At 43.0% G+C, this 27,776-nt stretch overlaps 1 protein-coding gene across 1 annotated transcript; it reads left to right on the forward strand.

Moving 5' to 3' along the window:
- Positions 1-564: 564 nt before the first annotated feature.
- Positions 565-27,776, forward strand: TNFSF11 (TNF superfamily member 11). The gene is made up of 5 exons (XM_053310291.1): positions 565-842; positions 11,726-11,893; positions 23,149-23,197; positions 23,280-23,378; positions 27,173-27,776. Exons 1-5 carry the CDS (start codon positions 612-614, stop codon positions 27,592-27,594), a joined length of 969 nt encoding a protein of 322 aa, XP_053166266.1. The 5' UTR covers positions 565-611; the 3' UTR covers positions 27,595-27,776.

A 27,776-nucleotide genomic window follows, 5' to 3' on the forward strand; every position in this document is an offset into this window, starting at 1 on the left:
GCAGCACAGTGGGAAATGGCTCTCATACTGGAGGGTTTGTTGGTTGGTTGGTTTGCTAAAGTGGCCCCTGCTTGATGAAAAAGAGTGAAGATGGATTATAATCTGGTGAATAAAGGACAAGTACAGATTTTTAATTTTTTTTTAAACCAAACACTCTTCTAGCCCAATTCTGTTCACGGTTCCTCAGAAGTAAGTTCCATTAGCGGGTGCTCCCAGGTAAACGAGCAGAAGATTGCCGCCAGAGTCCGGCAGCACCTTTTTGCTACAGTACTACTGTAGGGTAGGCTAATACTGCTGCTGCTGCTCTGGCACTTGTCACTATGATTTCAGTTAGTAACAAAACTAGCTGTGCCAAGACAGTTTATCTGAAGAGGCTGCTCCGTTCTTTGCACCGCAGCTCCGCTACCAACTTCCGCGCACAACGCCTGAAACTTTCTCGCTTCACTCTTGCGCGGGCGACGCTTTTACTCCGGGGGGCGGAGCCTCGGTGGAAGCCGAAGAGGGGGAAAAGCCGATTGGCTGCTGCGCCCAGCCAAACTGATAAAGGCCGGGGCGGAGGGCAGCGCGGGAGCTCATCGGTCTGGGCTGCTGTTTGGCGGGAGCGCTTGGAGATGCGGCGCGCCAGCCGAGACTACTCAAAGTACCTGCGCGGCGCCGAGGAGCTGGGCTCCGGCGGCGCCCACGAGTGCGCTCCGCCGCCTGCGCTGTTGCAGGCTCAAGGTGGGGCGCCCGCCCAGCCCCACTCCGCGCCCGCCTCTAGGTCTCTCCTGGCCACGCTGGTGCTCCTGGGCTTGGGACAGGTGATCTGCAGCGTCGCCCTGTTTCTCTACTTCAGAGCGCAGGTAAGGCAAAGTGAGGGGAGGGAGCGGCACGTGGCTGTGTTGCTGTAGCCGCCCCTTTTTGGAAAGTTGGTCCCTAAAGTCTGATGGCATCGATCGAGACCATGGCAAGAGCTTCCGAAGAAGAACGAGGATCCCAGGGAAAGCGGATGCTCGCTGCGCCTTTGCTGTCTTGCCTGGACGCACCGTCCATTCGGAGAGGAATCGGATCACACGTTTCCTTTGCAAACTGGCTGTTCCGACAGATGCACGCCTGTTCTAGCTCCTGCCGATCTTTGGAAGGATTGTTTTCTAGAGCAGGGAAAATGCAGTCAGGGAGGCCTCTTCCCTGCCTTTTCTTTTGCAAGAAAAGTTGGAACTCAAGGGCGCTTTGCCTGAGCCCCGAAGAGGGCTTTGCTCCCTTTTGCACTGGTGGACTCTAATTCTTGTAAACTCTACTTGTCTCTTTTGCTCGGAGTGGACCACAGTTTGGGCAAGTTATTGCATTCTGTAAGGTTGTTTCCCCCCTTGACTATTGGAATTTTGCTAGGGTCGTAGTAGATGCTTTCAATTTCAAATTAGCCTCGGTGGTATTAAAGCGGAATTTGGATTTCTGGTTCAGTACAGTGCCTGGATATTGGTAACGATACTCATCAAGTCAGGATTGCAGCCAGTATTCAGGATTGCACTCAAATACAGGATTGCATCAGGGCAGGTAGTGGATTTTTTAAATATTTGGGAGAAGAAAGCCTGTGGTTTAGGTATGGGAGATTGCAATTTAATTGACTGCGGCCAAGTTGTGAACCACCAAGAGATGAAAGTTTGGGGTGGTGTAAGAGATGTAAGTTTGGGGTGGTGTACAAATAAATAGGAGATAAGATTGTGAGATCTCCTTAACATTTATCGGACTCATAGGCAGGAAATACTATGTTATAAACTGTATATCTTAAGAACTGGACCTCGTGCTCGCTTTGGCAGCACTTATACTAAAATTGGAACTGGACCAAAAGCTTGAGGAAGATGGTCAAATTGTGATTTGGGGGTGGATCTCCTCTCTCTAATAACATGTGCAGTTCTTAATTGTACGTTTCTGATGTTTATAGGATCATTGTAGGCTTATGATTATGGGCTCTCATGTAGATTTGAAAGTTGCTTAGTTGTGCAGTGTAAATAATTGTGCAGTTGGTGTTATATGATGATTGCCAAGTTGTTCTCTGTCACTGGTGAAGGTTGAAAGTTCAAGTCTTTCTTATTGATTTTGAGATGATGCATCCGATCTCCAGCGTGTGAACAGTTTCCATCAAAGGGGGAAGCCGGGTTTGCTTTAATCATGGTGAGTCCGATAGGTTAACGATAGGTGCCTGTGATGCTTTTAATTATGCTTTTTGTAGATCAGCTTGATAACTTGTGATTAGTAATTTCAAAGTTGGCAATAATTCACAGTGCACTAAGAGGTACATTTCTGAGAGGCTTGGAAATGGAAAATTTGGAGGCTTTCCTGGTTACATGGATGGCTTTGTAACATTTAGAAGTGTCTCAGGTTAGGTCCTTAGCTCCACAACAGTTCATGTGAAACTCAAGTGCAGGAAGTTCAAGTTCCATCACAATCTTAATACTTCAGATGGAGTTGATTCCTCAAATGTGGAAATAGTAACCTCTGTAATGCAGATAGAAAATGGGATGAAGCTGAAGCCTGATGCAGAGCAATATAGATTTACATTGAAAGCATTCTAGCTTTTTTGGTGGGTGACTGCTCAAACTTTTTATCTTTTAATCATGGCAAAATAATATGTAGTGCTGCTTCTGTATGTTGGGGGATGCCAAAAATGACTTATTAACTAATCTCTGAAAGAGTAAATCCAAACCAGCCACAGACATCTAGCAAATAAATACTGTTGTGGACAGCCCAGTTTATGCTATATCTGAAGAGAAGAGGAGTCAGCCTGCAGTGTTCAGCCTTTCTGGTGGTTTATGTTTGGGGGCTAAAAAGGCCCCTTCCCTGGAAATTACCCCGTGTACTGGTTGATCTTTTTTTCTTTTGTTTCCGTTTAGTGTTTTGAACTTTCTCAAAGGAAGTTAGAGGCTGATGTTTGCTTCCCCTGTCCCTGCCCCCTGGTTGAAGCAAACTCTGGTATTGGGTTTTATATCTTCATGGAGGCAAAAAAGTTGCTTAGCAGCAGAGGCAATAATGACATTGTTGAGATGCTTGAGTACTAGAGAAGAGATGCAAGGGTCCTGATTCTCAAGATGTTATGCTGCTTGCTTTATAAAAAGACTCAGGGCAGTTCCTTTTCAAATGCAGTCAATTGATTTAATGTGCCTGCTTCAGTAAGTTTCAGCAATTACTACTACTATGAACATTTATACAGGAGGCCTTCAATTATAGCAGGGGATTATGTTCTTTGATACCACCGCCAATGCCAAAACCACAATAATTGAAGCCTTGCACCTCTGGGATTGATGGCGTTAGGTTTCTCAGGACAGGAAAAAGTGCCAAAAATGTGGGGGGTGGTGGGGAGAACCAGAAATAATAATAGTATGGCACTGTACCTTGGCCTCCCCAGCTCTTCCAGCAATGGCACCCCACCCCACAAATCTTCTGAACTCCACCACAAAAATCCTCCAGCCTCAGAAAAATCCTTCACTTCCAGGAAGTGAGGAGCATGCATTTCAGTACTATCTAGGCAGGGGCATAGCAAGGTTGGAATGGGCCCAGAGACAAGATTTTAAAATGCTCCCCCTTCACTGAAGCTCAGCTCATGAAGTTAAGAAATCTTAAATGAGGCTGAATAGTGGTAACAAAGAGCACAGATAGATCCTACATTATTTAAAAAAAAGGTTTTGTAAATTGTGGACGATGCAAGTCATTGAATGGTCCTAGAGAAAGACATGCTGTTCTGGTCGCTCCAGGTCTTAACACCCACATCAGTTTCGGAGGATAAATACAACTGAAGGAAGCCCGGGCGGTGCGCGGCTGGGAGAGTCAGTCATGTGATTTGCCTCTGGGGGGGGCAAGGCAGTGGACCCCCAGACAACTGTCTCCCCTTGCACTATTATAGTTACGCCCCTGTATCTAGGGTATTCATCTATGAGCACCACAAATATATTAGATTCTTAAATGAAATACTTTTTATCAGTAGAAGATTCTTAGGATGATAATGTAGCCCTGCTAGTGGATGGTCAGCCATCCTGTAGAGGTCACTGATAAGTGTTAGGGCTAGGACTGCAATCCTGTGCATACTTCCTTGGGAGTAAACCCTATGAAATTCAGTGGAATTACATTGCACATTACAAGTACATATTAACTATGTTAGCTAAATGGACACTCTGTGTTCAGAAGCAGTGTACCTCAGAATGCCAGTTGCTGGGGGACACACAATGATGGAGGGTGGTTGCCTTCACCCTTGTCTACTTCGCAGAAGCATCTGGCTGGCCACTGTGGGGAACAGGATGGTGCTGGATTAGACAGATCTTTGTTGTGATCAGCAGGGCTGTTTATATGCTTGATATGTTCTTATGCCATGTGGTGGGTTGGGTGGTAGATATTTCTTCATACACCATGGCTTTTGATCAAATACAGTGTAAGCCACTGCATATGCAATCATAACAATGCCAATCAGTGGTCTCAATGTAAACACAGCGCAGTGTAAGTGCTGATATAATGTTCTGAGTGCTTGTAATTTTTGTACCATATGCATTCCACTCAGATTAATTAGCTTCCACAAACTGAAGAAACTGAACATCTGTGTTCTTGGGAAGGCAGTTCACTTGGGTAAGGCAATGCTGTGAATGTGTGTGGACTTCTCAAATACACAGTAGAATCTTTTCTTGTCTCCAAGTTTTAATTACTGAAAAAATGTCTGCTTTTTTCTTCAGATTTTCTTTTCCAGATAGAGGCATGTACCAACAAAACTCCATGTGCAACCCATTGTTGACAAGTTCGTGTGGTACATGTGATATGTTCTACAGCTTTGCTACACATGAATTTAATCTCATGTTTGTGATCTTTGCAGTCCCAGGCAGACAGCAAAAACAGGAGGTTCAGCTGCATACGGCTTGACAGGTCACAAACTGTGCAGGATTAATATCAAACTCATACAATATAACTTGTCCGAAATTAACACAATGGTCAATAGGAAGTTGTTTTATGCAGAGTCAGACCATTGGTCCATCTGGCTCAGTACTGGCTGTATTGATTGGCAGTGGCTTTCCAGGATATCAGATGGGTATTTCCCAGCCTACTTGGAGATGCCAGGGATTAAACCTGGGGTCTTCTGTATGCAAAGCAAATGCTCCACTAAGCTATGGTCCTTGGTCCAAAGTAATCAATATGTAATTTGAGAAAAGTTGTGTTTTTTATGTATGGTGTTTCTATGTACGAATACAACATTCTCCAGAACTCTAGATCAGTTCAGATGATACATGTGCACAAGCACATCCAACACATACACCACCACCACCAGTCTGCCTTCTCCTATTCACATGGGAGGCAAAGTTAATCCAAATTGTCTCCTTAATGCAACAAATATGACATACTGTTTATGTATTTGGGATGATCCCCTGAGGAGAGCTGGTCTTGTGGTAGCAAACATGACTTTCCCCCTTAAGCTAAGCAGGGTCCGGCCTGTTTGCATATGAAAGGGAGACTAGAAGTGTGAGCACTGTAAGATATTCCCCTCAGGGGATGGAGCCGTTCTGGGAAGAGCAGAAGGTTTCAAGTTCCCTCCCCGGCTTCTCCAAGATAGGGCTGAGAGAGATTCCTGCCTGCAACCTTGAAGAAGCCGCTGCCAGTCTGTGAAGACAATACTGAGCTAGATAGACCAATGGTCTGACTCAGTATATGGCAGCTTCCTATGTTCCTATGAGAAATGGGAAGGTGCATTGGAAGTGGGAATGGGACATATTTGTAGATATCTCTAATCACATGGTTGGTCGATTTATTTTCTGAGCTGGCCATCTGTCAATCACATTTGTTCATGGAGACAGCAAAATAAGTAATTTTCTACATTGATTTGCAAAATAGAAACACAGTAGCACAATTTTCAATTCAGTTCAGATTTGTGTTATGATTGGGTTGTACCCAGAGAAAGTTAGTAATGTCTAAGCGCTGTTGAAGTCAAAGAGACAATTTAGTCATGATTAATTTTAGTGGGACTTAAGTCTTATTCAGAAACAACATTGTACATATGTGCGTGTACATGTTTATGTGTGAATGGCTGTTCCTGTGTTCATTTTAAAAGTGAACCTGAGTACAGGTCCCACAAATGCTTGGTGTATATAGAAAGTGTCCAATTGTATGTGTGTTGATAATGTGTAAAAAAAACCACCTGTACATGCATACAGATCTCTGTGTGTACACTGTGTGCAAGTTGTACATGTGTGGAACATAATGTGTGATCAGGGCTACTTTCTTTTAGTCATAAGTACCTTGTTCTCAGCAACAATGAACAGGTTTATTACGTTACGTAAATCTGTCACATAACAGAATATACCATTCTGGTCATCCCATCTAATCAAAATAGGGAACTGAAAAAGGAACAGAGGAACCTAAAACGATAAAGGTTTCGGTGTACCATGCTATCCAGAAAAAAAGCTAGAGAGTCTGAGCCATTTTAGTCTGGAAAGTTACTACAAGTGGGGACATGACAAGAGTTCATAACACTACAAATAGCTGGAGAAAGCAAGTCTTTTTCTTTGCCTGTCAATATTAGAACTCTGGGACACCCAGTGAAGTGAAGTAGACTGGAAGGAAGTTCAGGGCTGGTAAGGGGGAGCACTTTTCCACACAGTGCATCATTTAATAGATGGTAGCAAAGATGGGCACTGGCTTAGATGTCTTTAAACAAGGATTAGGCAAAACCTTTGTAGGTTCATTAATATTAGCCATGATATTTAAATGCACACAATGTCCAAAAGCAGTCTATGCCTCAGTTGGTAGTCAGACATATGCTGCTCCATTTAACTGGCAGTGCTAAGATACTCAAAGCTGCTTTTTATTCAGGTTGGGCTGGGCTTCCTGATGTTATCAATTACTACTCCAGGATTTGGCTTTTCTAACAGAGTAGTCAAGATGCTGTGAGAATATTTCAGTGACCCTTTTGAGACAGGAGGAGCTCATGGCTCTTTTTCTGAGGTCAACCTGTAGTTGACACGGCTACCTGAGTCAGCAGGAGCCAGTGTGGTGTAGTGGTTAGAGTGCTGGACTTGGACCAGGGAGACCTGAGTTCAAATCCCCATTCAGCCATGAAACTTGCTGGGTGACTCTGGGCCAGTCACTTCTCTCTCAGCCTAACCTACATCACAGGGTTGTTGTGAAAGAGAAACTCAAGTATGTAGTACATCGCTCTGGGCTCCTTGGAGGAAGAGCGGGATATAAATGTAAAAATAAATAAATAAATACTCATTTATTCTTCAGGGTGTCTTGCCATCTTGTTCTGCTGAGAAGATGAGACCAAAGGTGACATCACTAAGTTGGTGTTCCTTTATTGGTACATCAGTCATTAACATCTTCTGGAAACAGACTACAAAATTGGCTTGATTATTATTATTTTTGTAATGCAGCTTTCAGAATTATACTTCCTGCTAGAATTTCAGCACTCTCTGTTTATGTAATCTTCTGCTCACTCTAGCCTAGCCACATGTTATGAAGCCTGCCAGTAATAATGCATCACTTTGGAAAGATGCATGTCCTCAGTGGCAGTGGCCTGTGTCGGCTCATATTTTGGGTGGTGGGACAGAAGTGTGGGAGAATGCACATCTCACTATGGACTAATCAGTCCTTAATATTTCTGGTCCCCTCATAAAGATGCCCTTGAGCCATCTCCTGAGTCATGAAGCACAATCTAGGTGTCACCAGTGAGAAGACCCCATCATGCATCCCTCTCTGCCACACTTCATTAGGTGAGAACTCCCAGAGCAGGGTCTCAGCTGTGTGTGGGCAGGCTCATGTGAGAGGAGATGGCCCTTATATCCAGGTCCCAAACTTTTGAGCAGTTGAAAGATTAGAAGCAGCACCTTGATATAGGCCCAGAGTTGATGAAATATTGTTTATTGGAGGAGACAGGCTCCTGCTGGCAGCTGAGTTGCTGCATTTTGTACTGGCTGCATTTTTTGAACTCTCTTCAAGGGCAGCCCCCATATTATTGTGTGTTTGATGAAAGGTGTTCTATTTTGTAATATATTTGGTGACTAGGTTATAGGTTTGGGCTATTAGGATTTCCACTAGGGGTATCCCCCCACCCACCACCCACCATGCAGAGGCAGCCGATTGCCGGTAGCGGTGCGCATGAACCATTCAATGCTGAACCGGTTCAGCAGCTTGATCATGAACTGAACCAAGAAGTTTGCTCCGTGATTAAACTGAGCCAAGCCCGGTTCAGGTGGACCAGTTCAGCATCGAACAGACAACCAGGGAGAGGGGGGAATGGTAGCAAGAGAAGTAGTTTAAGGGTCTTACCCACTCAGTGTGGTGCAGCCCAAGTGCATGTGATACCTCTTTTAGCAAGCTGACCGCACAGTGACAGCGTAACTTTGAAGCTGTGAGGGCTGCTTCCTAAAAGAGGCATCACATACACTTGGGCTGCACCGGGGGTGGTGATGAGCAGCAGTGCTGGCAGCTGCGCTGGGTGAATAAGACTCTTAAGTTACCTTTCTTGCCACCTCCTGGCTTCCCCATAGAGATTCCCGGACCCCAACCCCTTTATTTGTAAAGGCGTGCCATGTGTGTGGGTTATTTCTGGTCACTGAGGAGAGGACGGGGCGGCAGGGAGGTATGCCTCTGCCCCTCCAGACCGGTTTTATGGAGAGCACTGGCAGGGGAAATACGATGGGTGGGTGGGGTAAGTGCATCCTCCTCCACCCTTAAAGTTATCTCCCTGCCTTTGAAACGGCCCCCGCTGGTTCCGTGCACATTCCTAGCATGGACAGGAAGAAAGAATACCTTCCTGCATATATTTTTGCCCGCAACTGTTGCTCCAGCGGTTTTCTCCAGCAGAAGGGTGTCGTATTAGTTTTGCAACCCCACTGATGGTGGTGGTGGTGGGGGGGAACACAACAGTTTTGGGTTAGTGATTTTGGGGCCAATGGGCAAGATGAAGCTTCAGTTCCTGCTTCCCCATGCTCTGCTTTCATTTCCCACTGCATTCCCCTGCTTCCTATAGCAGACTCCAATTTCACACACAGTCTACTGACATTGCATCTAGTTGGCCCACAGACTTCTTTTTTCTTCTTCAGTGTGCTGGTGCTAATTTTAGGGCCTCCCTGCCCATCTGCAGGGATGTGTCGGTGAAATATTTCTATCTATCTATTTATTTTTTTATTTGATTTGATTTATATACCGCCCTTCCAAAATGGCTCAGGGTGGTTTACAGTTAAAACAAACCACTAAAACAGTAAAGAGCTAAAACAAATTAAAAACAATATAACAACTAACAATTTAAAAACATTTTAAAACAACAATTAAACCATTACATTAATTAAAAACCCTGAAATCAGGTTTTAAATTTTAAAATTAACCAGATTTTAAAACTCCCAAAATTTAGGGTGCTGAGTAAGCTTGGGTGAAGAGATGGGTTTTCAGGTGTTTTTTGAAAATTGCCAGAGATGTGGAGGTTCGTATCTCAGCAGGGAGCGCATTCCACAATTTCGGGGCAGCGACCGAGAAGGCCCATCTCTGTGTAGCCACCAAATGAGTCAGCGGTAACTGGAGACAGATCTCCTCAGATGACCTCAATTGGCGGTGGGGCTTGTAATGAAAAAGACACTCTCTTAGATACCCAGGGCCTAAGCCATTTAGGGCTTAGTAAGTTATAACTAGCACTTCGTATTTCATCTGGAAACCTATTGGCAGCCAGTGTGACTCCGTCAGTAAAGGAGTAAGTGACTCCGTCAGTAAAGGAGAAAAATATGGTTTTCATAAAACCTTTGGAATGTTACAAATATGGATACCAAAGACACGTGGTTTTGAAACCAAGATTTTGCATTGGCTTAACACTGAGCTAAAGAAGCTTAGCTTAGTTCTCACTATTTAGGGGCTATTTTATGTTCTGAGGTCTTGGTTGATAAGAATCTAACCACTTGTGAAACCATACCCAAAAGTGAAAGGTGCATGTAGTTGTCTGAAACAGGAAACAGCATGACCCTGTGAATATCAGTCAGGATATGGTGTTTGCTTGCCTGCTTTGTAGTTTGCATGAATGAGAGTTTGAAGCATGCTAGAAAAAGAGCTTGGTCGAAACTGTTAAACAAGGGCTGGTTCACCCAGTTGTCCGCAATGTCAAAACCTCTCAGTGTGGTTATCCTTGGGGACATGTGTTTCCTGTGATTACATGACAGTAGACTGCTGCAACAGTGTCCATGGTTGTAGCAGTTTTGCTGTCTCCATGACTGTCTAAATGAGTGCAAAGTGCCCCCGGGTACTTATGGGTCACAGGGATTCTTTGGCCTGGAGCACCTTCCTTATGAGGCTAGGCTACAGCATCTGGGGCTTTTACCTTGGAAAAGAGGTGACTAAGGGGAGAGATGATCGAGGTGTATAAAATTATGCATGGAGTGGAGAGGGTGGACAGAGATAAATTTTGCTCCCTCTCTCACAACACTAGAACCAGGGGGCACCCCATGAAACTGAAGGTCAGGAAATTTAGGACCGACAAGAAGAAGTAATTTTTCCACACAGAGCATAATAAATCTATGGAATTCTTTGCCATGGGATGCTAGTTTGGATGGCTTTAAAAGGGGGCTCAGATAGATTCATGGTGGACAGTGGCTACTAGTCTGGTGGTTGTGGGCTGTCTCCATTCTCAGAGGCACGATGCCTCCCAATACCAGTTGCAGGGATGCAATAGCAGGAGAGAGGGTATGCTCTCACCTTTTGACTGTGGGTTTCTCAGAGGCATCTGGTGGGCCAGTGTGTGAAATAGGATGCTGGGTTAGATGGGCCTTGGTCCTGATCCAGCAGGGCTGTTCTTATGTTCCTATAGTATTTTTTCTATGCAATCACATAGATGGACTGTTGGATGGTGGATAAAATGTAGAAGGAAATGTTTTGGTGAAGAGGCACTGTGATACACATGTAAAGCATAATCATGGGATGTTTGGGACTTGCAGTCAAAGAACTGACAGGTTATCTCAAATCTATCTATGAAATGCTTACTCCTCTACTTCTTTAACCTACTTGTCTATGGCCTCTTTCTGTCCCTTTCTCTCTTTTTCTCTCTCAAGTTTCATGAAGCCTTTTCTCCTTTCCCTAGGCTTTCTTGGATGTTTTTTGCCCAGGCCCCCTTACTGATTGGCTCCCCATGCCCTGCTTCCTTCACCCTTCTTTCTAAAAAATTTCTGCTCTTTTTACATATCTTTTAATTTAATTCCTGCATCTCAGCCCATTGCATACTGTACTGTCTGCAGCTGCTGTGCCCTGAGATCCTGATTAGCTCTTCTGCTTCCTGGTCTCTCCTTCCCCCAACCCACCTCCATGCCTGCTTTTGCCTTTCTGATTCTCAGCTTTCTGCTAGGAAGCTTCTTGTAGAACACGCCATATATTATGTTCTCTCAAATGGGAGTTCTTGTAGTTAAAAGTCCAGTCTACATGCCCAGTATAAAATAGACATCTGCTGCAATTTATATGGGCACGATCAGATGTTCTGACTGCAGAGTGGTTGCCACCAAAATTACTTTGCGGTGTTCAGATTGGGCTCCCTTCCCATGTGGATCTTGATAGATCACATGGGAAGTAGATGGAAGTTCTCTTAGCTAGCATGAGTAAATGCAGATGATAGATGACTTATATAAGAAACTACACAAGATGCATGCTTTTCCTTTTTGGTTCCACTAGGTAACCACCTCCTGGTTTTGGTTGCATGAACAATCTGTGTCATAAAAGCAGTGAGCTATTTTTCAATCATTTCTTTCAGATGGATCCTAACAGAATTTCAGAAGAAGATACACACTGTTTGAGAACCTTCCTGAGACTTCACGGGAACGTAGACCTGCAGGAAACTACCTTGGCAAACCAGGAAACAAGACTGATGTCTGAATCATGCAGAAGGATGAAACAGGCTTTTCAGGGAGCAATGCAAAAGGTGAGTGCATCCCAGCGAGTACCTAAAGCAGACATCTTGTTGAAATGTTTGTTACTCCACTGCAAAGAGAGCTATTACACACAGCTCTAAAACTGGCAGAAAGGGTATAAGCAGCTGTTTGTATGAAGTCAAGGTGTCTGAGATTTATCCAGGTTCTCTGGTGGAGACTATTCTCAGCCTGGCTTGCTGAGATCCTTGAAAGTGCTTCTGTCCTCAGGCATGCAGACCATGATATACTCCATCACTGATCTTTAGTTCTTTTTGAGAGCTCGTCTTGTGGTAGCAAGCATGAATTGTCCTCTTTGCTAAGCAGGGCCTACCCAGGGTTGCATTTGAATGGGAGACGTGTGAGCACTGTGAGATATTCCCCTCAGGGGATGGAACCACTCTAGGAAGAGCATCGGCATGCTTGAATGCAGAAGGTTCCAAGTTCCCATCCTTGGCATCTCCAAGATAGAGCTGGGAGAGACTCCTGCCTTCAACCTTGGAGAAGCCACTGCCAGTCTGTGTAGACAATACTGAGCTAGATGAACCAAGAGTCTGACATGGCAGAAGGCAGCTGCCTATGTTCCTTCCTATTCCCGTTATTGCTTTGGATAACTGCAGCTCCTGGTATTATGTTTGCCTAGTATATTTTAGTCAATTTTATAAATAAAGGGAGATGATGATTTTCAGGAATGCTTTGAAAATAGATAAATGTAAGGAATGGGACCGCCAGCATTCTCCATCACTGAAAGCATTTCTCCACAAACAAAGTGCTTGTCTCTACAGACAGAAGCTGTCAGTGTGGAGGGGGCAGAGCTTTCAGTCACATTCTCGAGGATGCATGAGCAGAATGTCCTCATTTGCATAACACCTGAACAGGGCTAAATGATCTGGGTTATGGTTTCTGTGAAGGGCACTGTAGTGAAGGGCCCATTTTTTTGGTTGTCTGTGATGTGGCCCCAAACATCTAACGTTATCAGGGTGATGCCAGAAGAAGCCCTGCTGTAGTGGCTCCCACATTGCTAAAGGAAACATCTGAAAGAGCTCCAAGCAATTGACTTTCTCACAGGCCTGGAGGCCACTTACACTGAGCCTTGGGGGCAAGGTGACTCAGGAAGCAGGAAGGGTGGACAGAAATGTGCTACAGTTGATTGGTCCTTAAGAGAGAGCAGAGGGGGAATCCAGCAGAGCCCCCAAACACCTCCCCCATACTCACTCACTTGCCCATCCACCCAGAAAAGGAACAACCCCAGGTTGTTGTGGGCAAGATCTATAACCCCACTCTTGCTCCTGTGAAGTGGGTCAAAATGAGTCTGGAAATGTGTATTAGGCGATGCCTAAACATAAAGACATTTACTTGTGCCTGTCTGGAACTCTCTTAATGCTCCATGGACCAAACTCTAAATGGAGATGGAAGCTGGGGAAGAAGTTCCTGCCATAGTCTCTCATAATGATAAGACAGGTAACAGCAGGTACCTATATCTGTCCTCTGATTTGGATACAATTCAGGCAACACACGTGGTACAGTATTTCATGAAACTACCACCTCATGAGACACACTTAATAATTTATTATTATTCAAATACTATGCTGTATGCCTTCATGAATATTGGAATTTGGAATCTCTTACTCTTTGTTTGTTTGGTTTTTTTACATTTTATATCCTGCTCTTCCTCCAAGGAGCCCAGAGCGGTGTACTACATACCTAAGTTTTTCCTCACAACAACCCTGTGAAGTAGGTTAGGCTGAGAGAGAAGTGACTGGCCCAGAGTCACCCAGCAAGTCTCATGGCTGAATGGGGGTTTGAACTTGGGTCTCCCCGGTCATAGTCCGGCACTCTAACCACTACACCACTCTGGCTCTGAACAGAATATACTTGTTTCACATGAAACTGGCAAACATTTATGCTTAAGGATTCAACTGACTTCCAGAGGGTCTTTAAGTGTTTAATCTCTTACACATCACTGAGTATCAGTGCTATTTAAATGTAATTACAGTCTAATCTAGGGCTGCTTAAAAGCTGACAGAGCGCTAGGCACTTGATATGTACAGTCTTTTCTAATAGCCCTTTCATAGGAAGCTCTTGGTTCATTTCCTCTTTATTGCCTTTGAGGGATTCTGATGTCCTAACCGTTCTGTTAATAAAAATTACGGCAATAGGTTTTAATTGCACTAACTCAAACTTTAAAGAAGTTTGAATTGTGCTGAAAAAAGTGTGCTTAATAGAGCCATGTGCTTCATTGCACATTGTAGAATTATGTATATAAATTTTTGCATGAGTGGAATTTGACTTGTGCATTTGGGAGAAGCATAATAATGCATAGCTAATATGACACAACACGGTTGTGCAAAACAGCCTTTAGGGGGTTGGGGGAGCAAGTAGCGATGCAACCTACCACTGTTCTTTTGACCTTTGCCCGACATGGCTAATACTGTCTGGCAGGGAGGTTGTTGTAGAAGGCCTAGTTGAGATCATAAATGCTCCTCTGAGGGAGGGCAGGATGCCTCCTTGCCTTAAGGAGGCAATTATTAGACCACTTCTGAAGAAGCCTGCCTTGGATTCCTCAAAGTTGAGCAACTATCTCAAACCTTCCATGGCTGGGTAAGGTGATTTAGAGGGTGGTAGCCTTCCAACTCCAGGCAGTCTTGGATGAAACTGATCATCTAGACCCGTTTCAGACTGGCTTTCGATTAGGCTATGGGGTGGAGACTGCCTTGGTTGGCCTGATGGATGATCTACAGTTGGGAATTGACAGAGGAATTGTGACTGTTGGTCCTTTTGGATCTCTCGGTGGCTTTCAATACTATCGACCATAGTATCCTTCTGGAGAGTCTGGGGGGGTTGGGGGTGGGAGGCACTGCTTTGCAGTTGTTCCACTCTTATCTCTTGGGAAGATTCTGGATGGTGTCCCTCGGGGACTGTTGTTGTTCAAAAACTGAACTTTGGTATGGTGTCCCTCAGGGCTCCATATTGTCTCCGATGTTTAACATCTAAATGAAACCGCTGGGAGATATCATCAGGAGATTTGGTGCAGGGTGTTACTAGTATGCTGATTACACCCAAATCTATTTCTCCATGTCAGCATCATCAGGAGAAGGCATAACCTCCCTAAATGCCTGCCTGGAGGCAAGTGATGGGCTGGATGAGAGGTAACAGGCTGAGGCTGAATCCAGATAAGATGGAGGTACTTATTGAGTGGGGTCGGAACTTGGGAGATGATTTTGATCTGCCCATTCTGGATGCGGTGTCACATTTCCCCAGAAGGAACAGGTATGCAGTCTCGGGGTGATTCTGGACACAAAACTCTCCCTGGTGTCCCAGGCTGAGGCAGTGGCCAGAAGTGCCTTTTATCAGCTTCAGCTGATACATCAGCTGCATCCATTTCTTGAGATAAATGACCTCAGAACAGTAGTACATCTGCTGGTCACCTCCAGACTTGACTACTGCAGTGCGCTCCATGTGGGGCTGCATTTGTACATAGTCCAGAAACTGCAGTTAGTCCAGAATGCGGCAGCCAGATTGGTCTCTGGGTCATCTCGGAGAGACCATATCACTTTCATCTTAAAAGATCTACACTGGCTGCTGATAGGTTTCTGGGCAAAGTACAAGGTTTTGGTTATAACTTATAAATCCCTAAACAGCTCGGGCCCTGGGTATTTAAGATAACGCCTTCTTTGCTATGAACCACACTGCCCATTGAGATCTTCTGGAGAGGTTCGTCTGCAGTTGCCACTGGCTCACCTGGTGGCTACTCGGGGACGGGCCTTCTCCATTGCTGCCCTGAGGCTTTGGAACACACTTCCTGCTGAAATAAGAGCCTCCCCATCTCATACAACTTTTTAAAAAGGCAGTCAAGATGCATTTGTTCACCCAGGCTTTTAATTAGACATTGTTTTAACTGTGTTTTAATAGTTTTAACATTTTAAATTTAAATGTGTTAATCGTTTTATTGGTTTTTATTGTCTTGTAAACCGCCCAGAGAACTCGTGTTTTGTGCGGTATAAAAATGTGATAAATAAATAAGTTCAGTCTCCTCAGTCTTGGTGAAAGGCCATTTCTGCACTTCTCCTATTTAAGCTCTCCAGTTTATGAACATCAGTTCTGACAACACCTTCACTCTACTCCTTGATGATTTGCACTTTCAGATGGATAATTCTAGTGATGCAGCTTCCTCTGGTTCTCTCTCCCTGAGCTGCTCGTTTAGTATTTGCCTTAGGACACACTCTGTCATGCAATGCCTTTTGCCTTCACCAAGAATAGTTTCGTCCCTGGCCTTTTTTGCTGTGGAATTCCCTCAGTCTGATCATCATCACTTTATTTCCTTTGGCATTTCACACAGTTTGCCCCATGTTCTGCTTCATTCTCCTTTCATGACCTGCAGCCTATTGACCCAGTAACACTATCTGAAGCACTGTCCTGCCCTTTGGCATTTCTGCCTACTCTGTGGACTTTGCAGCTACCATCTTCAGTTCATCCTTGTCCTAAACTCTTGACATGGTGGTTCTTCTCTCCCAATATACTACTCAGGCCTCTCTTCCCCCACTCTGGCTGTCTCCCTTCATTTGATATTTCAATTCAAGATCACATGTACCCTGAACACATCTAGAGGAGAAAGAGTTACCTGATTCCATCCACTATATGGGATGGATTCCATCCATCATTTCCTTCTCATTTGCCATCTTCCTGGCCACCTTCCTAAACCTCTCTGATCCACCAGCTCTAGGAATCCTCAGTGCCTCTTTTCTACCTTTTCCCTCATAAGATCTGGCCCATTGTCATCCCTCTCTCCTCAGTCTCTGCTCAAAATGTTGCCTTCATTTCTAAAATTGAAACTCTCTGTGCTGATCTCTCCACCACTCTCTCCCAGTTCTCCCTCCTATTACACATCCCTCAACTTTTTCTTTTTCCCATCTGCTTCACTTGATGAGTTGATTATCTTGTCCTTGTCTAGGTCTTCCGCATGCCCCTTTGATTCCATCCACACCTGATTGCCATCCCCTCCACCATTAGCTCTCTTCTCTATGACATCTCTCTCCCCCCTCTAAGTACTTTCCCATTGCATTCACCCCTGCCACTGATTCCCATATTGCCCATATTCAAAAAATATTTCATATTCAAAAAGCCTTCCTTTGACTCGTCCTCACTCTTCAGTTCCACCTAGTTTTCCTTCTAACTTTACCTTCACATTTCTGGAATGTGCTGTTTACTCCCACTGTCTCGACTTTCTTTCCTCTAGTCTTCTGTGCTCAGCACTTTACTGAAATTGCACTCACCAAAATCACCAGCAGTCTCCTCAGTGCCAAATCCAAAGACTTCAGTTCAGTTCTCATCCTTCTTGACTTTTCTGTTGCCCTTGATACAGGTTATCACTTCTTCTTGTTTGAGTCTCTCTTTGTGATTCATTACTCACTTGTGTCTTTCTTCCTAACCACTTGCATTTACAATGTTTATGTAGGAGGAAGCTTGCTCTTTTTCCCTTTTATTTGTTGAAGTTTGTTGGGGCTCTGTTCTTGGCCCTCTGCTGTTCCTTTTCTGCTCCCTGTCTCTGGGTGACCTCAGCACATGGCATGGCTTTCAGTACCATCTATATACTGATGACATCCAGCTTCTTCTACTTCTTTCCCTCAGAACCTTTTCCTTTGTTCCTGTCCCACATCTCCAAGTGCTCCTCGATTTATTTATTTTTGCCATCTCACACTTTGTCCAAACCACATATCCTTTATTTCCTCTTGTAATGTACTCTTCTTATCCATTGACAACATCACTATCCACAGAGGCTTGGCTTTCCCTTTGCACTCCTTCTCCCCTCACCATTCAGTCCATTGACAGTTAGTTGCTTCTCCCTTTACACCATTACAGAAACATGGCCCCTCTTCTCTGCCTCCTGGGAAACAGCTGTGGCCGCCTCTCATCTTCTCCTCTCTGATCTTTTCTCTTCTTGATCCTTTCAGTTCTGTCCAGCATTCTGCTGCCAGAATAATTCATACCTTTCTTTGCTCTGTGACTCCCCTTCTTCAGTCCCTTGTAATGAACTGTGCCCAGGTTGTTTCTGGATGGGTGTGGGGAACTGTTCAGGGTGAGAGAGGATACAAATAGGGTGGTGTGTGGGGAAAAGGGTAGCTGAGATGTGTCAAGTCAGTGGGGCTTGGGATGGTGAAGGAGAAGAGTGGGTAGGATCTTAGTCAATATATATTTGAAGGAATCTGCAAAAAAAGAATCAATCATATACACAAACACCTTTAACAAGTAAATGTACAGATTCCAACCTTTGTGCCAATAAACTAGCATTAAGTTATCAATTGTGCTGGAAACCCACTCATCTAAGCTTGAACACCTATTGTGTTCAAGTGAAGCAACTAGCACAGAAGGACTCCTCATGATCGCAAACCCCTCTGTGGCCTTGCCCCATTTCCACTCCTCTCTAATCCCAACACAGCCTTTTATCTTTGCCCATCCAGCTCCACCATTCTCAGCTTCCCTCAAACAATTCCACCCTTTCTGTCTTGTCTCTAATTTTGCCTCTTGGGGAGGGTTTTATTGGCTTCATTTTTTTTTTTTTGCATGAGTTGCTAAAGTAGTCATTCTTCAGGATTCAGCTCTCTGTCCAGAGCCTCTAGAAATTAAATCTCCAAGTGTGTGTGTGTGTGTGTGTGTGTGTCTGTGTGTGTGTGTGTGTGCACGTATGCATTAGACATGCATCATGTTTATAGTGCACCTGCATGTAAATGGGTGTGCAAGATTAAAGTATTATGCAGTGCTTTGCATATAGGAGGTGGAATCCAGTCTTCAATAGTGTGTAATAGTGGATGGGGGTGGGGTGGGGCTTGAACATTAATCATTCATTCTCACAAATGTACTGCTATGTATCTGTTGGAGTGTAGAGATTCAGCTCATCTGCTTTGGTAATCTGGAATAATGCGTTTCACATACTTTATTACCTGCTTCCCGTTTGTGGCATGCTTGTCAGAATTGTACACAATGCCTCCCAGGTTGTTTGGCTACACTCCCTGCTAACTACGCAAAGAGGCACCTTTTAAAGTGGTGCTTATGTTATATTTAGCAGGGGAAGAACAACTGTCCCTATCCAACACAAGCACAGTATCTCTCCAGTGGCTGTTGCTGGTGTATACCTTATGTTTCCTTTTAGATTGTGTCAGGGAGCCATCTTATTTATTTTTCATTTTTCTATGTTCTTACTTTGAGAACTTTTGTATTTGAATATTTGTAGAAGTAGTAGTAAACATCCACAGGCATGTCCCTATTTTCATTGGTGAAGTGTTGGAAGGTATGCTAAGTATATGTAGCTGAAATAATTGCATATTCTTCCCCTGCGTACATTTCTCTCTTCTTTCTCTGTTCCCCTTGTGTTGATTTCTAGATTGTAATCCTTTAAGGGCAGAGACGTTTCTACTCAAAGTCTGTAAAGTGCCATATACGTGAATGGCATTATATAAATAAATATATATCAGAAATATTTTGCCTTTTTCATTGCAAATTTTCCACTTATTTCCTAGCACAGGAATATAAGTTTATAGCATGTGCAACTTTAGGTTGTGGCTGTTAGAATACATGGATAGGTCTGCATCACAACGAACGTTTGGGGCATCCTGTGGAAGAGCAGCAGAATGGGCATGGGCAGTTCTGCTCTACTTACTAGGGGTTTCCCCTTTTGCTTTACTTCCAGTAGTCCCAAGAATGACCTACTGTGGATGCATGTGAACTGCATCACTTCAGCCCTCCTGCAGATGTTGGACTACAACTCCCATCATGCCTGAATATTGGCCACTGTGGCTGGGGATGAGTCCAAAAGCAGTGGGGCGGCCAAAGTTGGTGCAGCCCTAATCTAGTTTATATGAATCTTTAATGTTGAGCCAGGAAATGAGCCAGGAAATGGGAGGAACGTCCTGACCTCTTTCTACTTCAGATGGAAAGGCTGACTGTTTAAATTGATCAGGCAGACCTCCTGGCATGTTCAGATGATGGTCAGACTCAGGATGCTATTGGCAAACTCAGGAAGTCATCGGTAGCACTTCTAAAACCAGCAGGTCTTGCTTCCGTTAAAAAATGTTGAAGATTGTGTTGCCACTTCAAATTCCTTGGGATCTTCAGATATGGGGAAATGTGAATAAATTCCCCAGCCTATCAAATTTATTCAGACTAAGTAGACAAATTATGCATTTCTTTCTTGTAGTTGGTTTGCTGGTTTCTTGCATGTGACCTTAAAAGCCCTTTGGCACTCCAGAGTTGCAAACCACACTCTTTATGAAAGTCAGCCATAAGTTTGGCAGGAAAGTGAGACTGGCAAACACGAAACCTCAGGTCATTTCATGGAGTGGTCCCCCCTCCCCTTGGCAGGATTCCCAGATTCTGTCAACTTGGGGAGACTCAGGCCTAGACTCGTCCTCCACATGGCAACAAAAACACTTCAGAGGTTAGACCACCACAATGGCCTTTCAGGAGGGAAACTTTGACGTATATAAGAGTGCTTGAGCACCAGGATTTCAAGGATGTCTATTAAGAATCTAATTTTGTCACCCTGGGCCTGCATGCTTTATTTGCAATGAGGATGGAAGGGATTGTTTCAAGACCCAAGACCCACTCATGTCCTCACCGCATGTGAGGTGGAGGGAAAGTATACACCAAGTATAGGTCCTGGATGCATTTGTGCATCTGTCATAATAACTTACGTTGGAAGCTGGCACACAATTTCAATTTCTGAAAATGTTGTCTTGATTTTTATTTTAAAGTAGAGCTTTAGATATTCTGTTGTGAAATGTTGAGAGGGCAAATGTATGTTAATAGCTAAAGGGCAGAACCCCAAATCGGGCAAGCCCAGGGGTGGATTAATCTTTTTGCCACCCATAGGCAAAAAGGCTTTTGCCACCCTTTTACCTTAAACAAAAAAGGTTTGCCTTTTTAAAAATGAGCCCCTGGTGGCGCAGTGGTAAAACTGCCACCCTGTAATCAGAAAGTTACAAGTTCGATCCTGACCAGGGGCTCAAGGTTGACTCAGCCTTCCATCCTTCTGAGGTCAGTAAAATGAGTACCCAGAATGTTGGGGGCAATATGCTAAAAATCATTGTAAACCGCTTAGAGAGCTCCAGCTATAGAGCGGTATATAAATGTAAGTGCTATTGCTATTGCTAAAAGGGGGGACTTTCTCATCACCCACTACACCCTTGCTGCTGCAGCCGCTGCTGCTCACAGAGAGGGGCAAAATTTGAGGGGCAAAATTTGCTGCTCCTCAAATTTTGCCATCGTAGGTGAATGCTTACTCTGCCTCTTCATTAATCCACTACTGGGCAAGCCCCAGTTAAGATTTTGCCAAAAACACACTAGGTGGCCACTCTTAGCTTCAGCCCCCCATTGGCAACGCAGGGATAATAATACTGATATCAGCAGGTTGTTTTAAAGTAGTGCTTTGAGCACTTTAAAACACTATTATAAATACTGTTAAGTTTGGTGTGCATTGCACTGCTTGCTGCCAGATCAGAAACCATTTGGGGCCAGGATATCTGTACTCGACACCAGTAGTCTTCAACATTTTCAGACCCACTCATGGGACCTACTTTGATTTTAAGGACACACATGTCTCTTTTGGTTTTGTCTCTTGGCTAACCAAATACCATAGAGGGCAGGGCTCCTGTGCTTTTTAATAGTTGTGTAGGAAACAGAGGTGTACCTAGGTAATTTTGGAGCCTGGACATAAAGGCCTTTGGAGGCCCCAAAGTCCGGGGGTAAGAGCGCCTCTGGTAGAAAAGGGAATTTGAGTAGATGTAGCTTGTCATGGATGGGTGAGAAAAGTGTTGTCTGCTGAAATTCCCTTCCCTTTTACACACTTCTGAAAGATACTACAAGCCTGTCTTCTGTTGCTTCTAATTCCTCTTTCTCTTCAAAGCAGACAGACCCTAAGCCAGAGCTGTATAACTTCGGCCTTTCTGCAGATGGCTACAATTCCCATCATACCTATTGGCCACTGTGTCTGTGGATGATGGGAGCTGTAATCTAAAACCAGCTGGAGGGCCATCATTGTGCGGCCTGCCCTGCCCTGTCCAAAGCAAATCAAGAAAATGGCAGGGATTCCACTGTTGCAACAAACTTTGAGGTGTGACCACTTGTGGGTTGCAACCCACCAGCCAAAGATCAATTGCATACAAAACTACTGTTGCTCTGCTTGGGTCTACCAGAATTCTAACCAGGAAACAGGAAATGGCCTCTTTTGAAACAATCTCACCTTTTCACTCTTGTTTTGACCTTCTCTTACCGAGTCCCTAATTAGAATATTCCAAATTCTGTACAATTGTAAATGTTACTATCAGAACCATTTTGGCTCATTTCACTTTCTAGTGGGTTATCATTTTTCCATGGTAGGTGTAATGCAAATATTTGTGTTCAGGGCTCACTGGACCAGTTTCTGTGGCTTGCTTTTGAATGTTCTGAACTGTTGCTTTATGCATTCTTTTCAGTTTCCTTCCTGACTTAGCAAGTTAGAAACCAGGGGATTTCCTGCAAGATAATGAATCTGATATTTTTTTCAGTGTCAGGCGCACAAGATTTAGCCAGTTCTGAACATCTCTTGTTACATTTTGGGTGTACAACTAAGTGTCCCATGGCACTGTCACATTTCTGTGTTGCCCTGCCAGTGCCAGCCAATAGTGTAGTGCAGAAAATGCACAATGTAATGACCTCATGAAACAGGCAAATATTCCTACTTGTTCGGGAGAGCGATGGAGGAGAACTTGACAGAGGGATGCGATTTTTGGTGGGACTGTCAGATACGTAGTTCTGCACTGAATTGTAATGCAGCTCATGATGCTGTTTTGTACCACTTGAAGGTTTCAGATTGAAGGTAGGCAAAGCAATGTGGGTTCATGGCACTTCGAGTAACTGATCTCTCCTTAGGGATGGGAAAAGGAGTACAGGAGTCCAAGATTAAGCTGGGTTAGGACTCTTCAGCTCTTAGTCCAGGAACCTGTTTTCAGCATGCTCCTCTACTTGGAGCATGTGGAGGAGAGAACATACAGAACATGTTGGATTTAAAGATAGGGACTTCCAAGGCAGAGGCCATGGTTTGTTGCTGGCATTGACTGCAGCACTTGACGATTGAGAAATTAAACTCTGCTGTTGGGCTTGAATATGTCGCAACTGATTTGGATCATAATAAACCACCCAGAGACTCATGTTTTGGGCGGTATACAAATGTGTTAAATAAAATAAAAATAAATAAATCATGACTACACAAAAATAAGTGTGCTCCTTTCATTTTTAGGAAGTCCAACGCATTATTATTGGGAAAGATGAGTCAAAACCAGACAAATGTAAGTAGTGGTTTATTACTGGGAATCTTTTAAGTCTTGTGAGATTACTGTGATGATTTTTAACACAACATCTTGTCTGTAGCTATAATGGAAGCATTGTGGCTGGATTTGCCTAAGAAAAACAAACCTGACAAAGCACCATTTGCCCATCTCATCATTGATGGCAATAAAATTCCACCTGGTAAGTCCCTTTTAATCACATCTTTCTTCAAATGAGAGGGTTTTTAAAAAAAGATTTAAACTGCGAGTTAATGTGTTTTGGCATTGGTAGCATCATTATTATGATGTCTAAAATTGGCCACTGTGTTAAGTCAAACTGGTTAAAGAAACTGAACTATGGTTTGTTTTGGTGTCAACCCATTGTTTGTGATTAGTCGCTGAACCAGCATTTGAAACAGGTTGGAAAACCATGATTTGCTGTGATAAATCATAGTTTTGGCAATTGTTCTGTCTCTAGAGGATACTGGAGAGCAGAGCAGATGGAAAATGAAAGTAGGCAAGTATCTCTAAGCCATAGTTGCCTGCATGTTTGGAAGCTCAAACCATGGTTTGATGTGATATCTGGATTTGAGCCAGTGTAGAAAAGTCAGCAAATGGTTGCTTAAAATCTCTAAACAATCCTTCCATTCAGTCCAAAATGTTGCAAGCTTGTGGATTGTTCTGTGCAATTTTTGTACTGAAATACAAACCCCACATAAGACCCACTGATTTCATGGGGTTTTATCAAGCATCCAAGACAGACACCTGAAACTGAGAATGGCTGGATAGAGTTTTGATGAAGCCAAGACATTCATTCTGTGCCAAGAAAGCCCACAAATATAAGCATTTAATTAAAAGATGGAGCAGTAAGGTCCCTCATGCATAGAGTAGGAAAACAGTTATTGCACATGTTTCAAAAATTTATGTTTTAATTCATGTTTGGACATTGGGAGTTTTGTAGAATTATATATATTTTGGCAAACATTTGACTCAAATGTTTTCCAATTGGATCTGTTAACGGTTGTAGCCCAGTTCATTATAGTTATGGGAAGTCAGCTGTCTGAGATTGTTCAAAATGCAAGCAATGACTTAAGATTTTGACAGAATTAAAATTAAAAATATGCTACTTTGTTATATATTAATTGATTTAGATTCTAGAGCAGAATTTAGCTCCAACGAATTCAGGTTTTTTTGTAAGAAATTTTCATACACCCCATGACTGAGGAGAAATAATTGCAAAAGTGTGGGTTGATCAGAAGCTTTATGCAACATTTTGAAGAGCTCCTAAAACTAGGAAGGATTGTATATTTATGTTGACCAATTTTCTTTGATAAAGTTGTGAGGTAAGGGCATGCTTCTGCTTTTCGATGTTGCTTCTTTTGGTTCTGGTGTATTACTGCCATGGCGGAATGGAAAAGGAAACTTTAAAAATAGCTATCGACTTTTGTTGATTGCATTGCAAGTTTCCTTGCACATCCTTCAACATCCTTCAACATCTTCAAAAGACAGCTATATTGAGTTTTTGATGGTATGGATGTTCATTTAAGCCCCCAAGGATTAACTGATCCATTAAAAGGCCAATATTTATTTAATGGATTTGATTTATTTCTTGCTCTATCCCACGGGCTAAGCATTTTTAAATGTTAATATGGCCCCCAAGGAACTCACAGTTAAATTTTTGATTGATTTTAGCCCTGGTTTTGATCAGCACCTTTATGTTCGGATGAAATCAAATAATCTTCACCATGTTGTGGCCACATATTCATTACAAGGGCAGTCTAATAGTGTGGAGAACAGTCATTTGTAGCTGCTCTCCAAGCAGTGAACCAAGTGTTAGTGTATTTTTGAGCAGCAGAGAGCATTCTAATTGTTGTCTCACCCATGGCTAGAGCCTGCCCATTTGAACAGAGCCCAATGGGCAGGCTGAGTTTTTAAACAGGCTCTAGGCCTTAATTTCCATCTGATTTTGCCCTTCCAGACAATAACTAGAATGGTTTGATGGGGCAAGACTAGCTGTATTGAAAAGACAGAGCAATACTTTCTTGACTTCAGCCCATAATCACATTATTCTGTACACCATTTCAAATGGCAAAGATTTGGCACCAGTGTTCCCTCTAACCTTTTTCAGCAGTGAGCAGAATGAGTTTCGTTCTGGCCGGCAGTATCAAAGCAGTGTGAGCACAAGTGCATTATTATGTGCCACTACAGATACAACACACACATACACACTTGATGCATTTGTCTCAATATATATGTGCCTCTAATAAACCCCTATAACAGTCAGAAATGTACATTCAGCAATCAGTTCAAACATCATAAAATGAAAAGCCAAAGAAGTGTATATGGGCTGCAATGACTGTACCAATTTCCTTAATAAATATATCTTAAAATAGCCTCCCAATCATACATTTGCAGTATAGTGTAAACATGACAATGGATTTAAACTATTAGATACTTTCACAGAACTACATCTGAAATGAAGAATGCTGTTTACACTTTATTCTTTAGGAATCTAATGATTTTAGTCATTGTATATATTTTTAAATTATTATTGCATGTATAATGGTAGAGTGTCAACATTACCTTGACACACTGGACACCCTAGTAACAAACAAATGTACCACATTCATGCATAATTAAAATCCCAAGAGGATATTTGATTTAATACACAGATAGGTTAAAGGAAATTTATGAGATAGAAAAGGGAATTTAAAGAGGTTGTCAGTGAGAGGCTATGCATGCATGGAGGTAATGAACATTAACAGGGAATAAAAGCAGGGATGCAGGATCATGCTGGCGTCTTGGAGCCTAAACATTTTGGTAACAGAAGCACAGTGTGAACAACAGTATTTGGCAACTTTTGCAGCATGGCCGCTTCTGTTGGCTCTGCCCCCACCCCCTGGAGTTGCAAAGCAATGTAGGCATTTGGGCAATGCTATTCAGTGTAGCGAATCAGTGTAGGCAAGAGCTTATTATTATTATTGTTAATAATAATAATAATAATAATAATAATAATAATAATAATTCAATTTCTATACTGCCCTTCCAAAAATGGCTCAGGGCAGTTTACATAGAGAAATAATAAAAAAATAAGATGGCTCCCTGTCCCCAAAGGGCTCACATTCTAAAAAAAACACAAGATAGACACCAGCAACAGTCACTGGATGTACTATGCTGGGGGTGGATAGGGCCAGTTACTCTCCCCCTGCTAAATAAAGAGAATCACCACATTAAAAGGTGCCTCTTTGCCCAGTTAGCAGGGGTAATGCAGCGGGGTCAGCGGCGGAAACTTTAAGCAGACATTGGAGCAAGACTGCACGGCTGCTGGAATCCACTGAGTGGGGGGCAGTATTTTTGTGCGTGGGCGCACAGCCGTGCACCTTAGAGGGAATATAGTTTGGTGCATAAGCCTTCTTGCCTGCATTTTATATACTACAAGTACAGTATTTTTGTGCTGTAGTTGTGGTGTATAATGCCATACAATTGTACTGAAAACAAAACCCCAAATAAAAGATCAGACTTTGAAATGTAAAGGAAATTGAGGTGCCAGTGCTGTAAGAGGGGAAAAAAGATTGCAGGCTCCAGACTCCCCACAATGATGATACCAAATGAGATGAAAAGAAGGAGATGTGAAAGGGAGAAAAAAGTCGAGACCTAAGTCACTGAAGCCATTTTCTGCAGTTAATTTGTAGCATGGGAGAGCAGTAGAAATGAGCTCAAATGATACTGCTAAACAGGCTTTCAGAGTTTAATATCCATCTGATTTTGCCCTTAGAGGGATAGTAGGGGCATTTCTTCATTGTCATGTTTTCACTTTCTGTGGAGGGAACGTATACTGGAGTAGCCATTGTTATTGCCAAACATGTATCAACCTATACTTTCAAAATGACTGCAAAAAGTGTTTGGTATGAAGTTGTGAATTCATTGCATGTAACTCATGTGTGAAGTTAAACTTAGAAGGAAAAGTAATTTTCTTCTAATCTGCTTCCCTCTTAGGTGTTCGAAAAGTGAACCTTACATCCTGGCTTCATGACAAAGGCTATGCAAACGTAGTGAATATGACATTCAATGATGGAAAGTTAATAGCCAATCATGATGGCTTTTATTATCTGTATGCCAATGTATGTTTTAGACACCATGAGACATCGGGAAACCTAACTGAACAAGCTCTGCAGTTGATGGTGTATATGACAAAAATTGATGTTAAAAGGAGAAACTCTGTTGTCCTGATGAAGGGAGGAAGTACAAAATATTGGTCAGGAAAGTCAGAATTTCATTTTTATTCTGTAAATGTAGGAGGTTTTTTCAAATTGAAATCTGGTGAAATAGTAAGTATCCAAGTATCAAACCCTTCATTATTAGATCGCTCTCCAGAAGGAACTTACTTTGGGGCCTTTAAAGTAAGGGATATCGATTGAGCTTAGCTAGAAGGATTTATAAAAGGAAATTTATTTATTTAGCTGGATCAGGTTACTGGGAGATGCAATTAACAGCTTATAGGGTCTAGTAGTACATGATGAGAATTTATCTAGTTTGATCCACAATTCAATTGCATCTCTACATACAGTGTTATGATTGTTGAGTTCCAATCCTTAATTCT

This window comes from Hemicordylus capensis, chromosome 3 (assembly GCF_027244095.1).
Source record: "Hemicordylus capensis ecotype Gifberg chromosome 3, rHemCap1.1.pri, whole genome shotgun sequence".
NCBI classification, from domain to species: domain Eukaryota; kingdom Metazoa; phylum Chordata; class Lepidosauria; order Squamata; family Cordylidae; genus Hemicordylus; species Hemicordylus capensis.